The sequence below is a fragment of the Myotis daubentonii genome, chromosome 16, assembly GCF_963259705.1.
Source record: "Myotis daubentonii chromosome 16, mMyoDau2.1, whole genome shotgun sequence".
Classification (NCBI taxonomy): Eukaryota; Metazoa; Chordata; class Mammalia; order Chiroptera; family Vespertilionidae; genus Myotis; species Myotis daubentonii.
Window position 1 is genome coordinate 34,354,705 of NC_081855.1, and position 16,561 is coordinate 34,371,265.

The 16,561-nt window shown below is 42.6% G+C and overlaps 1 protein-coding gene across 11 annotated transcripts in view; it reads left to right on the forward strand.

Annotated features, from left to right (window-relative positions):
* The window catches only part of ACACA (acetyl-CoA carboxylase alpha), a 269,985-nt gene that overhangs the window by 224,062 nt on the left and 29,362 nt on the right, over positions 1–16,561 (forward strand). For all 11 annotated transcript variants that reach the window (XR_009449202.1, XM_059669697.1, XM_059669696.1 and 8 more), the window contains 5 exons: positions 3,640–3,783; positions 4,657–4,777; positions 7,862–7,958; positions 11,026–11,122; positions 12,007–12,142. Coding sequence is in view for 10 of the 11 variants with exons in the window: in XM_059669697.1 (XP_059525680.1) it covers positions 3,640–3,783; positions 4,657–4,777; positions 7,862–7,958; positions 11,026–11,122; positions 12,007–12,142 (595 nt within the window). In the remaining variant the exon portion in view is untranslated. The remainder of the gene's footprint in view (positions 1–3,639; positions 3,784–4,656; positions 4,778–7,861; positions 7,959–11,025; positions 11,123–12,006; positions 12,143–16,561) is intronic.

The window sequence follows — 16,561 nt, forward strand, 5'->3', positions numbered from 1 at the left end:
AATTTCTAAAGGCTACATAGCATCTTTGGTGGGGCCTTTAACAATTGTGCCTCTGCTAATCACTGGCTTTTATGCAGTGCCCTTAACTCTCAGGTCTGCCAGCCCCAATTAATGAATGCTGGGTGAGGCTTAAGTTTATATTGAGGGGGGATGAATACCCTCTTTCACCTCAGACTCAGCTTTTATTCAGTTGTGCTGGTGTGGGCTCGCTTCAGATGGTGCCTGTTTTTAATATTACATGGTACTGCTTCTCCACTTTAGACCTGGGGAGCAGCAAGGTGTGGCCTCAGGAGAGTCACCTCTATCTGAATAGCTCCTGTGCTTAAGTGGTTATTGATGCTTGTTGGACAGATAAATTAAAAGTTTGTGTCATGCAGTAGAAAAATGTGAGAGAAATAATTTGGGGAATGAAACACAGCAGCAGCTTATATACACATGCATATGTCAAAGTTGGAAAAAACTAATGAATGAAATGCATCTTCTTCATGAAAATATTATGGTGATGAGAGTTGTTTACCTCATATTTTTCTGTAGAAGGTTGGTAGGGCAACATATGGAGGAATTAAATAGTGGTTCTGTCTATGTGGGCTCCTTCCTTTGTCTTCCTCGAGCCGGATCGGGGTTTGTGTTACTGTTCCAGCTGATCCTTTCTGAGTTAGGCAGAATGGGTTTTGTCCTAGCCCAGATTCTGCTTCTTTGGTTGGAGCTTTTGTTCTGAAGTATCCTAAAATCATTAAAACCACTTGAGTCAGCAATGACCCCTATAAATCAGGAGCTATTGTGTGCGCCCTCCTTCTACTGGTGCGTGCTCCAAACATACGGTCATTGAAGATGAACTGGAGGGTACAGCGCTCTCTTCACCGACTGTTAAGTAGCTATGATTGCTAGCGTTTGCTTGTGGCTAGTGAGGCAGGTTTCACTTCTGTGTCCTTCCCCTCCCCACCCCCGACCTCCTAAGATAAGGCTGGTCAGAGAGAGCCATTCGGATACACTATTTATCTACCCTGTTCTTTTTCTCTTTAATTCCAAAATTAAATGAATCTTCTCACATGAAAAACATTTGTTTAGCCCAGAAATAATGTTCTTGGTTGTGGTTGGCTCCAGTTAGTTTTCTTTCTGAATCCAGAGGAGAGGAAGTGTAGAAATACTGCTGCCTTTTCAGAACAAAGCATCAGAACCTGAGTAAAGGGAAGACATGTGAAGTTACTAAATTCTCGTTCCTTCCCAGTTTGTCTCCATTAGTTTGTAAGAATATGGGGCAGAATGGGCAAGTGACAGAGCCTCTGGGAGTAGCCCTGTTACGGATGCTCTATTTCTTTGAAAGGCGGGGCCAGGACTCTGAGGAAGGTGTGTTTCATCGGCTGTGCTGCTCTTGGTGTGCTCTGGTCTCTTCGCGGGTTCTTCGTAGGTCCATTACTAATTTTGGAGAAATTCTAAGTTGCTGGAGATTATCAAGCACTAGAGGCAGTGTTTCATAGGAAAGAAAATAGTGATTCTCAGTAGAAAATGGTCCAGCTCTCTCTCTCAGGCAGCAAGTTCTTGGCTCCTAACAGAGATGGTAAATGTCAGGTATTCAGTCAGCACAGTGTCTCCTTTTTATCCCCCCCCCCCCCTTTTCAGCTTTATTTTAATAATTAAAAATACTGCTGATCACACCGAATGACTTCTGGCAGAGAGGCGGTCTGTCCCAGAAGGACCAGTTGTGGGCCATCAGGTTTATGACGTCCATAAAACCGGAGCCAGATCGGAGCATGGCCTCCCCGAGTGACAGGGTTTCTGCGTCCATCAGGGTCTCCCCCATCCATTCCCTGCTTTGGATATTTGCTTTGGCTTGGGTTTTTTTTGTCCTGTTTTATTTCCTGATACATGTGTACATATGTGTACACATTTAAAGATATAAATGAAACAGGTATGTGATGCCCTCTGCCTGTTAGAAAGACTAAAGCCATAAAAATAACAAACGGCATGTATTTGCTAGAATGTCAAAGTTATGAGTTTATTTTGTAATGATGTGCTCCTGCCTTCATGAGGTAAACTGGCCGTGGCGGAGGTGTTATTAGTAATATGGACTCAGTGGAGCAGAAAGCCGAGTGACCGAGAGATCAGTGTATCAGTCAGAGAGAGGGCAAATGGAAAGAGACAGCAGGAGAATGAGAAAAGAGCCGCCGGCCTGGGCTGAGATTAAAGACAGGCTGAGAGGAGGATGGGAGCCCAGTGGTCAGATACGGCCTCCGCTGTTTCCCAGGCTCCTTCAAAGGAGCTGCCGGCATGTTGCTTAGCTCAGGGCTTCCTGCAAAGGCTTGTTCTCGGCACTTCCCTATCAAGGGAAGCAGCGATCTGAGAGCAATTTTGCTTTCCATATGCTTTTCAGGCGAGTTTCTTCTGCCCGTCCTTGCTGAAGTTAAATGGAACTGAGGCCAGCAGGGTCACACTGAGGTGATTACTTGGTCACCAACTTCCTCAGCCTTTGGGGGATCTTAATGTAGGGGCTGATTCAGCAGGCGGGGGAACCTCTTGGAGCTCCTAACCAGAAGGGGCACAAAGGGCATATACAGAACCTACTGGTCTTTCATTTATTAGGTTCTCCCCAGAGGCTGGAAATGAATAAAAGTTAGTAAGGAAGAAATGTTGTGTTGTGGTTATTTTCTAAAGGAGGAGGGGAGAGGGAAAGAAGTAAAATACAGTAAGCGCTCTACAACTGTTTAGAGCTCTCCAGGGCTACCCTAGATGACTGGCAATTACTAACACTCAGCAGTTGCGATAGCCAGTGATCAGGCTGCCCAGCTTCTATCTGCTGCGTCAGAAAAGCTCCCTCCCTGAAAGGAATTACTAACCAATCTTCAAGAGAAAAAGAAACCCTACAATTTCCAAGTTCAAGAATATTTTTTCTTCTTTAACGGAAACTTTGTGGTTTCCAGTTGCAGGTGCCTGCCTTCCACCTCACAAGGGTTAAACTCTAGGGATAGCCCTGGGATTGAGACTCCGACTTCCCAGGAGCCTTGGGAGGGAAGGACAGAGGGAGAGAGGCGGGCTCGAGTATAAATCACTGCCCTGCACCCAGCACACAAAGGACTATAGACTCGAGGGTTCATGTCTGTATCATGACATGCTTCAGGATTTTGCCAGCCCTAGGGCTTATGTATCGAGACCAGCTTTAAAAATCAAATACAAGGGAAAAAGTAATCCTTTAAAAAAGGGAATCTAAACCTCACAGCACTTTTTTAACTGAGACTTGTGACTGAAGATTGTCAGAAGACGGGCACATTACCTGTTTTGTGTACATGCACAGTAACTCCGCCAGCCTGCAGATGCTGTGGTAGCTGCTGTCTTGGGCCCCAGGTTCGCCCACCGCTGTGGTTTCAGCTCAGTGTGAAGGATGCTGCATATCTTTGGCAGTTAGGAGAAAGAGAGGGAGAGGCTTGCTCGTTTTTAAATTGCAATAATATATGTGATTGTTTAAAATCCTTTTTTGTTTTCTAAGTTTCCTTTTTAGGACAAAGGTCCAGATAGTCCCTTCAAACAAACCACAGAAGCTGGAATCTCTGTCTTGGGGAGAAAAGAACCCTTTTTAGTGAGAATAACAAAATAGACTTGGCCTTTATTTCTGTCAAGACCAATGTCTCTTGCTCGTTTCTCCAGGTCCTCGGGCGGGAAGTATATACCTCCAATAACCAGCTCGGTGGCATCCAGATCATGCACAACAATGGGGTGACCCACAGCACCGTTTGTGATGACTTTGAGGGGGTCTTCACTATCCTGCACTGGCTATCATACATGCCTAAGGTGAGCCTGCAGAACCCGGCCTTTCCACCACAGCTGCTGCCTCTGCACTGGAGAACTCCTCATAGTGCAGGAATCCTTTATGAAATGTTCCTCGGAAAGCTGTTGACTTCTTTTTTTCTTAGAGCCATCTTTTGCCTTCTACCTTTAAAATGCCTTTGGGCTCTGGCCAGTGTTGCCAAGTGGTTGGAGCGTCAGCCCGTGCACCAAAGGGTCATGGGTTCAATTCCCGGTCAAGGGCATGTACCTGGGTTGCAGGTTTAATGCCCAGCCCCATTGGGATGGGTGTGGGAGGCAACCAATTGATGTGACTCTCTCACATTCATGTTTCTATCTGTCTGTCTATCTATCTATCTATCTATCTATCTATCTATCTATCTATCTATCTATCTGTCTATACCCCACCCCTCCCTTTCATTCACTCTAAAAGGTCAATGGAAAAAATATCCTCCAATGAGGATTAAACAACAACAACAAAATCTTCAAATTTCATTGGTTAGGCCCCTTTCTGATGTTTTCTAGCCACAGGAGTCTCCATGGCCTCCCTGGGCTCAGATCCCAGCATATTAAGGCTTTCTCCTCACTGTGGGTTTTCTCCTTTGTAATACCCAGCCCTCCCTCTGGGAAGCTTCCCAGAATGCCCAGGCTTCACTGCAATCAGTCAGAAGGCACCACTTGGGGCCAGAGTCCTACATGGAACTTGAGACCTGCTCCTGTTCTTCAGGGCCTGGCATGCCCTTGGAATGCTTCTAGCTGCTGATTGGGGCTCATGGGGGTAACTCCGCATGAGGGCCCTGTTGTCTTTGTAATGACTGTTGCCGCGCTGGATTGACGTTTACTGACTGCTGTGCTCTTTCCCTCCCAATCTCCTTTCAGAACGTGAACAGTTCTGTTCCTATCCTGAACTCCAAGGATCCTATAGATAGAATTATCGAATTTGTCCCCACAAAGGCCCCATATGATCCTCGATGGATGCTGGCAGGCCGTCCTCACCCAAGTATGTATATGTTTAAGGATTCTGTGGTCCCTGGCCCTCCAGCTTTCAGGGTTTTTCTTCCCAAGCACAGACCAATCTCTGCACAATAGCACGTGACAAAGAAAACAGCTACTAAGTACCTGGAAGTAAGAAAAATCTGAAGAAAAAGGTGGAAAATTCTTTAAGAACAAATGAAAAATGAGATGAGATTTGCAAATCAGCCATTGAGTCATAAGCATTGCTTCTGTTTCTTCTGCTATTAAAGCACTTACTGTTTAATGGGCTCAAGGACTTTAAAGCAGTTAAATTAAGTCATAAAGTCATAGAACTATGGGACCAGAATCTTCAGGCATTTAGTTTCTATAAATAGGTTAATTGGGTCGGTGCTAGAAAGGTCTTTGGGACCCCTCCTTGTCAAGTGTGACTACACCTTTCTCAGCGAGCTACTGCTGAGCCCCCCTGCATGCACCCTTCGTTTCTTACGATAGTGGTAATAGTGTTGGCACTTGCTTTAGTTATTAATATAAGATCATCTACTCATGAAGAGATTGTCCAGAATTTTTAATTTTACCAATATATAGAGCAAGAACAAGCTCTTCGTCCATGTTTCTCTAATATAGCCTTCTGTCTTGGGGCTGATTTTATCTTAACTTTCCAAACAGAAACAAACAAAGGTAACTCCATTTAAGGCAAATGTGTGTTTTTGTTTGTCAGTCCATTTGGCTGTTTCACAAACCATACTCATTAGGAAGTTCTTCTGTGAAGCCCAAGTCCCCCTGCTCCACTTAGAATCTATTGTTTCAAATTGTTTAAGAAAGTGTTTGTTCTTTTTTGTATGTTTATTGCAACTATTGCAAAGAAAGGCTATATCTTAAAGGGATAATTAAATTTGAATCAATTATGATTTTTGTTGAAAGAGAAAGAGGTCTTCATAAGGAAGACTTAATCAACCTTTGTGGGCACCCACTCTAAGCCAGGTGGGATGATAAAGCATTTTATATACATTATCTTATTTGGGCTTGCTGCCTCTTACAGCTACAAAGAGATCATCATTTTAGGAGCTCAGAGAAGTTAAATGGTTTGCACAGGGTCACACAGCTATTACTTAGGAGCTGGGGCTAAATCTGAAGCCTAATTATAGATAGTGTAGAAAAATCACCAAAGGAAGGTTGATTTTAATTTAAAATTTTATCTGTTGTCTTCAGTACCTTTTCTTATTAATCCTAATGAGACTAAATAGTTTTTCTTACGTAGCCAGAAAAATCACCATTGTAATTTCTCTACCTCTCATTTTTTATACCATTTTTATATTAAGTACTATGAACCCGAGATAAAATCCAGGACTTTTGTGAGAAAATTCAGAACAAGATTCAGTGACTGTTCCCCTAGGAATCATGGGGAGCCATGGGAGCTGGCTTCTAAGTTCTACATTTGAACTGAACATGACCAGCTCTCTGAGGGCAGTAAAGCAGCCCCCCCCCCCCCCCCCGTAATAGCCATAGCCCCCAGTTGATAAATAAGGCAGGAAGGTTTTTAAAGAAGAAAACATTTCCATTTTGAAATGAATTTTATAATTCTAAATTATTGTTATTGAAGTACGAATCATAAAATGACCCAAGTAGATGAAGTTAAAATTACAATATCCTGGTGCATTCAGAAACGTGGTTTAGAACCGTCATCAAAAAATGTGCTCTCTTTCATGGGGTGAACAGGTATGAGGCATGTATGGGGGAAGGTGGGGCATTATCTTGGCCATTATTAATGAGATCTACAGAGTAAAATGGAATTTGTGATAGACTAAGTTTTCTGGGTTTGGGTTAATATTTTTTCATGGACTCCCTAGTCATTCATCCTGCTGTCTGTGTGCAGCTAACACTCGCTCCCAAATCGAGTGACTTCGGATTTTAATTTAGTGGAAACGTTAAGGAAAGCAGATGATTCCCTGTGATAAGTTAAAGCAGATATCTTCTAGGTGAAAAGTTAAAGTCATTTATTAGAGGAGATAGTGCTGTGATATTCTTCAAACTGACGCCCAACACGAGACCAGAATCTAAACGATCGGCTTTGGGCTCACGATAGAGAGATAATTTTGAAATGGATGATCACATTTTACACTGGGGCCATAGAGGCAAGGAATGTAGAACACAATAATTACAAGTTTAGTCTTGATAAAACACTCTCCATCCTGTTTAAGTCAGCAGAGGTTAGCTTGCTCGGATCTCCACTTTTAATTGGTTTTGGACTTGGGCTTTTAAGGGGCGGAGGGCCATGTTCAAATTAGAAGAATCACTGAGAAGCCATGAGCTGAGAGGGCACGCTAGGAGACGGTTATTTGCAGAAGCTTTTATGGGGCCCTGGTCAAACACAGATACCTGTTGGACAAAAGGGTTTGTTGTTTTTTTCCTTAAATTAAGGTGTTCAAAGTTAAATGTACTGCCAGTAAAGGAAACTCTATGTGCAAGGGAGGTTAATGACAGTAAGTATATGCATCTTAACCATTAAATTTTTCCTATCTGTCTATATGTAGGCATGGCCCTTTCTTGTGGAGAGATTATACTTGGTCAGCTATAAATAAAGAGGAAGTATATTTTGTTGCTTTTGTAGCAGAAAAGTTGAGTCCCTTTTCTTTTCCCCAAATTTGGGTCCTCATCTGAATATTAATACTTACCATTTGGTGGTCTTCAGCTTTCCATTAAAAGAAAATCAGTGAAATCAAACAAAATTGTAAGCTAAGCTTTAAAATAGAAGTAGACATTTTGAAAACATCTTTAACGACTTGGCTGCGTTTTGACAAATGTTTGTGATGTTTTGAAAAAGCCAAGTTATTTATTTAAAAGCAATGCAAACTCTCTCTGCTAGCTGAACCCCATCGTTTAACAATAAATGATGCTTTTGCTGATAAATGAATCTATGCAGTCTAGCAAATGAACTAGGAGATGATGTCTGAAGGCAGATGAATATTTAGCTGCCTAATGCTTCCATCTATTATAATATGGTTAAAAACACAACAAACTCCCCAAAATACTCCCCCAAATCCAATGTTAAATTTTCGAATTCCAGTGCATTTTTAGTGAATTGGTTTGTTCTCTTTCTTTTCCTCTGTAGCCCAGAAAGGTCAGTGGTTGAGTGGATTTTTTGACTATGGGTCTTTCTCGGAAATCATGCAGCCTTGGGCCCAGACCGTGGTGGTTGGCAGAGCCAGGTAAGAGCTCTTTTGTTCTGGAAGCTCCTTTTCCTCCCAAATGAAAACAAGAAAGGAAAGGGCCAGGACTATACAGGTTCTTACCAACAATGCTCTCTTTGTCTAAACTTTCTAAGAATATTGGATCATGATCATTCCAGAGGCAGCATGACTGGAAGACCAGTTCCCAGCAGTCATTCAGTGCGTGTCTCCAGTGATGCGTTTAATCTAAAGTCTAGTTTTGACAGTTTCCTCGTTATAATGCTGAGAGAAACACTGTTTGGGGGCTGTAAATAGCTACAGCCCGCCATGACCACCCCCCTTCCCAAAGACCATTTTCTTTCAGAAGTAGGTGACAACTAACTCAGTCTCACCTACTTCTCTATGTAACTTGAAAGAAGTTCCTTCATGTCATCGAGCTTATTTAAGTAACAAGTTAGTGGCACTATATTGGTTTATCGTCAGATTTGAATTACCCCAAAACAGAGTTTACCTGAAGTAGAAGTGAGTAAAATAAGCTGGGATACCTGTATTTTTCAAATGGGAAATTAAAGTTTCTGTTAGATTGTAATACCCACTCTAAGAAGTGCTTCACTCAACAGCAAGCTCCACACGAAATAATCTGTAGCGCTCCCATTACGAGCGCCTGCCACGGCCGATCTTACTCTCATCCTGCACTGCAGAGACCTGCTGCCCTCGGGACCCACATCTGGAGCTCACCTTCCTCTCGGGCAATCAGTTTCTCTTATCTCAGTGAAAAGTGGCACCTGCCCAAGATTCTCAGACACGCCACAGCGGGTTGAGATTTAGATTCTAGCCTTGAAAATAATTCTAGGCTTTGTGGTTCTCTCAGTACAGCAGGTCAGTATGGCTTGTGCTGCCAGTGACAAGGAGCCATCAGATGGCAAATCCCACAGACAGGATCTTCCCCTGTGGCAAGAATAAGAGGCAGGCTGGGAGTTAGCCCCGACAAGCCCACAGGGACTGGCTCCGTTTTCCTCTCGCCGTGTCTCGGGTCTTCCACCTAACCCCAGGCTTCTGGGTCCCAGTGAGAATTCTTTGTGCCTGGAAAAATTCCCACTGGGGGGGTGGGGGGAGGGCGTGCACTAGAGGAGAGAGCCCTTCTACCCGGGACCTATCAGTTTGCTATAGAGAGTCCCTCCCACCACATTCAGACCAACTTTTCTGAAAATTTTCCTCCTACCTATTCTGCTTCAGTTTTCTTGTCTGTAAAAAAACCTGACAGATTTTTAACCCTCCAAAAGCCAAACCTTTGTTAAGATCTTTAATATTCTCCCATGGGAAACAAGAGAATAATGTTTTACCCTTATGATTGGAAGAATAGGGATTGTCTGTGAGCAAGATCAGTCAAGTGTGGCTCTGGCTAGCTCCGCCATTGTTTATTGTGACACTCACTCTGACTTCTTTCTTTCCATCTGATGAGTTCTGGGCTTCTTGCTCCAAACACATACACATGCTCACAAGTATATAAAACACAAATGGAGCTAGCTTCTTTCAAAAGCAATGGCATTTCGAGAAATAAATATAAATGTATTCTTCTGGGATTGTTACTGTAAGTGCTGCCAAAACTCATCTTTGGTATGTATGTTTGGAATATGTGTGCTATTGGCTGTAAATTGTCTTTTATTATTCCATGGCACCTTGTCCAGGGACACACTATAAAACAAGATGTAGCATCTTCATGTGCTAGCCTGATAAAATTTATATGAAGTATAATAGAAAACAGAAGTTGTTCTGAGCTGTTTTCAAGTTCAATAAATAACTGTAATACTCGGATAAAGATGTTCTTTATTAGGTCACATGGGCCCTAATATATAAGTTATAAGTTACCGATTTAGGGTGGCTTTTGCAATTACAAGTTTCCAGTTGGATTGTTAATCATTGTGAACAGAAATATTTCTAAACTCTCCTGTGTACCTCCAGCTCATTGTCTGGTTGTCTAGAGGGCTTTTGATTCTGATTCAGTGCAGGCAAGTGACAAGGGGGTGGGTGGTCCCCACTCAGGCCCCTGTCAGGCCTCTTGTGATGATAAGAATCCATTTCCAGTAGCCAGTGTAACAACCAAAGACCATCCTTCATGGAAAAGTTTGTTATGGAGATGCTATGGGGGGATGAGAGACTATAAGCCATCCCAGTCCCAACCCCAAGGAATGCAGCTGTGAGAGTGAAGATTGAATTACATTTCTGAGTAAGGACTCGCCCTGTACCTTGCAGTTCTCTTTCTCTGTCCCCATCCCCCTCCCGCTTCCCCTGCTTCTCGATTTCTACTTTCTTTATGAGGACCAAGTTGGGAGGATATCATGGATGCGGGTGAAGGCTTTGAGCTCCTGGACAGTTGTTAAAATTAATGTAGCTTAATTTTAAAATATATACTTTCAATACTGATCATTTGTTTCACCAAGATTACTATAGAAAGTTTTCTCTATCCCATTGCTTTTTTCTAATGAAGAAGAAAGTTAAATTGTTTAACCACCTGCCTACACTTGACACATTTTTCTTCATCCCCATAACATACCTACACACTCCCCATCCACATGCCTAGTGGTGACACCTACCCTCAGATCCTATCTGGAACCACAGTATTAGTACTCCATAGGAAACTACAGCACTGTTTCAGCAATGCCATCATTTGTTAAAATAGTTCGTGAGAGTTTCAGCTTCTTACTACCGTTTGGACCATTTCCCTCCATCTTCATCAAAAAGATACTTTATGGTGAATTGAGAAGTTCCATTGGGCAACCACAGAGACAGATGTGTGTGAATGCACATGCGTGCACAAGCTAGGCTGCTGAGTCTGAATGCTAGAGGCTCCCCTAGTGCAACCCTCTGTTTGAATTTATCCTGTGGTGGAGAATTGGAGTGCTTCTGAGGTTAGTTTTCTGTTGTATTTACAAAAATTTACCATATTCACCAAATCCGGAGTCTCTTACTCCTAGAAGAGTCTGACTTCCCCTTGCTCTCTGTATTACTAGTTTTTACCCCAATGTTTTGAGGTGGGATTGGAAAATAAATGACTAGCTGTAATGTTGACACACATTAGGCTCTTATGTGGCTCATTTTTTATCAGGCTAGGAGGAATACCTGTGGGAGTAGTTGCCGTAGAAACCCGAACAGTGGAACTCAGTATCCCAGCTGATCCTGCAAACCTGGATTCTGAAGCCAAGGTAGGTCACCCCGAGTACAGTATACGCCTGTGCTTGGAGCTGTGTTGCCCATCTGCAGAGCCTGTGGATGTACTGGGAGCACTGCAAACCATCAATTTTAGAGGGAAGGGCAGTCAGCAGCCGTGAATGAGTTCCGACCATCTTGTGCTCTTAAGATGACACTAAATGTACTTCAAGATAAATTCTGCTTGAAAAATTAAATAGGCCTTTACAGTTGTCTTGCTGATGCTGGAAAATAGTTGGGGACGTGGTCTTAGAGAAAGGCAGCCGAGACAATGCCAAGGGCTCTTTGGTCTCAGATTCTCTGAACACACTCATGGAAGAGCTACTGCTAGAATTAATAGTGGAGTCTGCCAAATTGTGAACACCACTGCCTGTCCTTTTAGAAAGGATGGATAGCATTTTCACATCCTGACAAGATCCAGAAAATGAGTCGTGGGGAGATCGGGGAGGAGGTTATTCAGCAAGGTCACAATGAGTGTCCCTTTATTAACCACAGAAAAGGAAAAGCTGCACTAAGCACAGAGGTGAAGGACTTGGAGCCTTTGTGCAGTTGGCCACTTGGAGGAGTTGAGACTAAGGTTGCCCTGGGAAAGCAAGGGTACTGAGTGCATCCTTCCATTAGAAGTAGTAGGTTTCTCTCTTTTGACTAAAGAGTGGAGGTGTCATCAGCAATCAAAAAGAGGATTGTTTAACAAAGTCAAAGATCCAGGATCTTTTTTCCTACTTCAAAGAACATCTTTATGATGAACAAACCTGGTGGGGTTTTTTGTTTTGTGGTTTGTTTGTTTTTTTAGTTTGATTTTGAATTTTTAATCAAACCGTATTCACCTTGGACAGATTCCCCCTCAAATTGTGTCTTCCTTTTTCACTTTCCCCAATAGATAATCCAGCAGGCTGGTCAGGTTTGGTTCCCAGACTCTGCATTTAAAACCTATCAGGCTGTCAAGGACTTCAACCGTGAAGGGCTGCCTCTGATGGTCTTTGCTAACTGGAGAGGCTTCTCTGGTGGGATGAAAGGTGAGTGCCTGGCTCTGGGCTGGGGCCTCACTGGTTCCCCTGTACCCTGCAGCAGAGGGAGGGAGGGCTTATACTGGGCAGAGCCTATGAGTGTCCTGGGGGCCCATCACCCTAGGCCAGTGGTCGGCAAACTCATTAGTCAGCAGAGCCAAATATCAACAGTATAACGATTGAAATTTCTTTTGAGAGCCAAATTTTTTAAACTTAAACTATATAGGTAGGTACATTGTTATTAACTTAATTAGGGTACTCCTAAGGCTTAGGAAGAGCCACACTCAAGGGGCCAAAGAGCCGCATGTGGCTCGCGAGCCGCAGTTTGCCGACCATGGTCCTAGGCTTTTGGGGGATTGTGCATCCTCTGAGATATCTTCTGCGTGGTAACCTGAATGGGAAAATTCAATGTTTTACAATTCCATACAAAATATCAGAACAATCTGCTAGTGTTATCTAGGTGGACTGCTCTTATGGATTAGCTTTCACAGGTGAATGATGGTCCTTGAAACACATGATCCCTCTTTTCTGGACAAACTTTTTGTTGACTTTACTCTCTAACACTTTACAATGACCAAGACATATACTGAAATTAGCCTTTACCAGAAGAAAACTAAGAATGTCTATAGCAGTGGCTGTTCTTGGTGGTAATTTGTGATATGTTTTATTATTATCCAACAGCAGCCCTGGGCCTGGGCTCCAGCCTATTAGACCATTATTAAAGGCTGGGCTCTCTGTTGTGGGAATTGCTTAGTGACTAGGCAGCCAGTGTCCCCATTTACTGAGAATCCTGTGTGCACAGAACCACTGCAGACAGTTCGGGGAACAAACACCACGGGAAACACGCTCTGCCTCTTCGAGTAGCCGAGCGCCTCTCCAGTGGCAGAGACTCATGGCCATGCTAAGGCCAGAACAACATTCCGGGCGAGGATGCGTGTGCCGAGGAGTGTCACAGGACTCAGGGTTCTGAAGTGTAGTGGGGGATGGGTTAGGGGAACAGGAGGGAGGAATTGATACTGCTGGAGTAAATAGAGTGATGAGAAGGACACCGAAATGCCTTGGGCAGGGGCATCTCTAGCTCTGAGGGAGGAAACAGGAAGTTACCCTTTTATAGATTACCAGGTCTGTGTGGAGAGAGATTCTCGAGTCTTATGCTAACAACTTTTCCTTGCTTGGCTAGGAAAAGCCCTGGATGGCCAGGCTTTCCTGGCAAAATGTAGACGACTAAGACGATTTTTTGTTACTGTAGTTGGAAAGTACCCCTTTGCCCATATTTGCTGGAGAACTACCACATTTTACACTTTTCTTAGGAGAGACAGACTATAAATGCAAATTAAAGTTTGCATACTTTTATAGACTATCAAGGTGAAATTTTTTTTTTAACCAAGATAATAAATCGGTGGAAATACCATGAGACATGGAAAGTATAGGTTAAATAAGTCAATCGTACAAATTTTTATTGACTTCCTATATGCAAGGAACTATGCTAGCTACTGCAGACAAAACAAAAACAAGTCAGAAACAGACACTGCCTCAAGGGATTAAGAAAAATGTCCTGGGCAGAATGATAAAGTCATAATGTATAAACAAAATACCACCGTGTTCAAAAGAGGACGATGCTATATTAAGTTTGGGGGAAAGGGGCCTGAAACCCTATATATATATATATATATATATATATATATATATATATATATATATGAAGTTCATTTAGCATCAGATTTCACTTGATCCCAAATTCCTTGGCTGTAAGATTTACATTAAGATTTAAGAGAGAATGCAATGCTATTACTTCTTAGTTACATCTCTTCTGAGGGGCAGGGGGCATTGCATATTACTTAGGAGTAAGTCAGCCTGGCTATTTTGTCTAACGAATTCAGAGATCATAAGTTTGCCATGTGCCTCTTGTAGGAAAAGCTTCAATTCTGCTACATATTTGATCCCAGGTCTGGATTGGCTGCTAGCCCTGTAACAGTAAGAACAACAACAATTAAGATTCACTGAGCTCTTTTCACCATTTCACAGTTTCCGCTGTGCTCACCATTTCACATGCATTATCTTACATAATCACAACAAGCACCTCTAAGGGGTCGGTTATATTATTATCTGTAATTTAAATAAATTGAGACTTAGGTTAAGTATATTTGCCAAGATCATTTAGCTAAAAATGACAGATTTGGGAAAGGAACATGGATCTGTCTGACTTCATATAGCACAGTTGGCTGATTTTTAGAGCCTAGGACCGGACCTGATCTGCTAGAATACCCCTAGAATAGAGGATCTAGATTCCTGAGAAAGTTACTGTTCACCTGCTTCCCCTCTGCTTTGGAGTTGGTTATTGTGAGAAGAGCTCAGAAATAAGTTACAGTTCTTTATTGTGGTAAAATATACATAACATTTTATTATTTTAACAATTTGTAAGTGTACAATCCAGCAACAGTAAATACATTCACAATATTGGGTAACTATCATCACTGTATATACCCAACTTTTTCATCATCCTCAACATAAAATCTGTACCCATTAAACAATAACTCCCCCCTTTCCTCTCCCCCCTACTTCTGGTCAAAAATGAGTTATTGGGCTGCTGTAGACCAACTTTCTGAATTTTGGTGCTGCTACATTCATTTACACATTATTTAAGACAAAAAAGCTTTGGGGAAGATAGAGATCAGTGTGAAAGTAGGAGAGGGAGGAAGAGCATAGCCTTTCGTATTTACATACAGTCAGGATGTTCTCTACATATTATCTCATGTAACGGGACCTAGGCTCAGAGTCATTCCATATCCCTTGGGGAGATGTTTGCAGTTTTGGTTTCAGTACTGGCTGGAGATTATGCAGAGAGGGAAAATAAACAATTATGCCATCCCTCAGTGCACACAAACACACAGCCAGGAGCCGACTGCACTGTGGGTAAAATGACTCCAAAATTGTGTGTAATGAGTAGGAAAAGATTAGAGACAGCTCTTGCTATGCTGAAAATTGACATTATTGGGGGGGGGGGGGACTCTTTACTAGTCGGCCTAGGAGGTCTAATTCGAGCAGTAAAAATATAAATAAATAAATAAAAGCATGTCAAGTTGGTATTGGTGCTTTTTTCCCAATGAGTTCTATCTGGCCGGAAGGCTATTCAGCATAATGCAAAATTAAATTATAAAAACTGGCTGAATATTTAGATGGAAGAGCCATTTGGAAGCAGTTTATTTAGACGAACCGGCAATGACCCACAACAGGGAGACATCAAGCGTGAAATTTACTAGAAATTAGCACCAGGGTCCCAGCCTCAGCATGAATAGCTTGATAGGATGCAAATCCCAGTGATATTAAGCCGCCTCACTGCTGGTGCTACAGGGTCACTCTCAGTTGGCTTTTCATGTTATACTTATTATTTTTTCCTGGGACAGGTTATAAATAACAATAAAAAAAACATTTATTGAAAACTTTAACTGGAATGAAAGTCTTATGTTAAAGCCTCTGATTACTTGGATGTTGAAATAGAGTGTCAGCCAGCCATAATGAACTCATGAGACAGCATGTGTGTGCAGCTTGGTTATGCCTAATGTTTACCTTCAGCTTCTAACAGATAATCTCTCCCCAAGTCAGTATGATCTGTTCTAGCTTCCAGAGTGTGGGGCACTGTGCAAACACCCTGCCACCCTGCTTGCTTGTTTGTGCATGTGGTGGCCAGGGTTTATCCACGCTGTGTAAGCGAAGGCCCTGGGCAGGGTTGGTGTCTGGGTGCTGAGAACACACTGGAAGAGCCGCGTGATCCCCGTTCACGCAGATGTTCTTTGCTCAGAATGCTGGAAAGCTCCAAGCTCCTGCCTCTCCAGTAAAGAACCTATCAGTATTTTCCATTCCCAGTTGTATTTCTTATGGCCTGAGAATTGACAGTCAGCATATGCATAGCTTTAAAATTCCGTAGACTGATGTCTAGCCTAAACCCTTGGGGAGAGCCCCTCCCTTGCTATTCTTGGCGGTGATTTTGCTCTGTCTCTTAAAAATGGATTTCAGACAAGTATGTGTCAGATTGTTGCCAAGTGCTTCAACCTGCCTTTCAGAATGTCTGGCTTGGGCAGCTGTGATTCAGTGTGAGCCTGTTGTTTGTAGAGTTTGTTTATGTTTCAGTAGCCTTTGTTGATTGTTGGGTGTTTTGATGGTTGGATTGTGGGTCTGTTGGTATTGCAGGTTAGATGGAGGTATTTTTTTCAGTCCCCAGTTTGTCAGCTGTGATAAACCTTGATGCCCCTTTTCTACTCAGTCTTGGGGCCTGAAAGATAATTGTTTGATACAAGCTGATAGTATCGTCAGTACCATTTCTGGCCATTCAAAGGATCCAGGTGAAATTTAGAAATATTGAATCATTTATTAAAGTCTCTTCTGGTTTCTGTTTTACCCACCATCGTATCAAATGCTGGAAAGCAGACT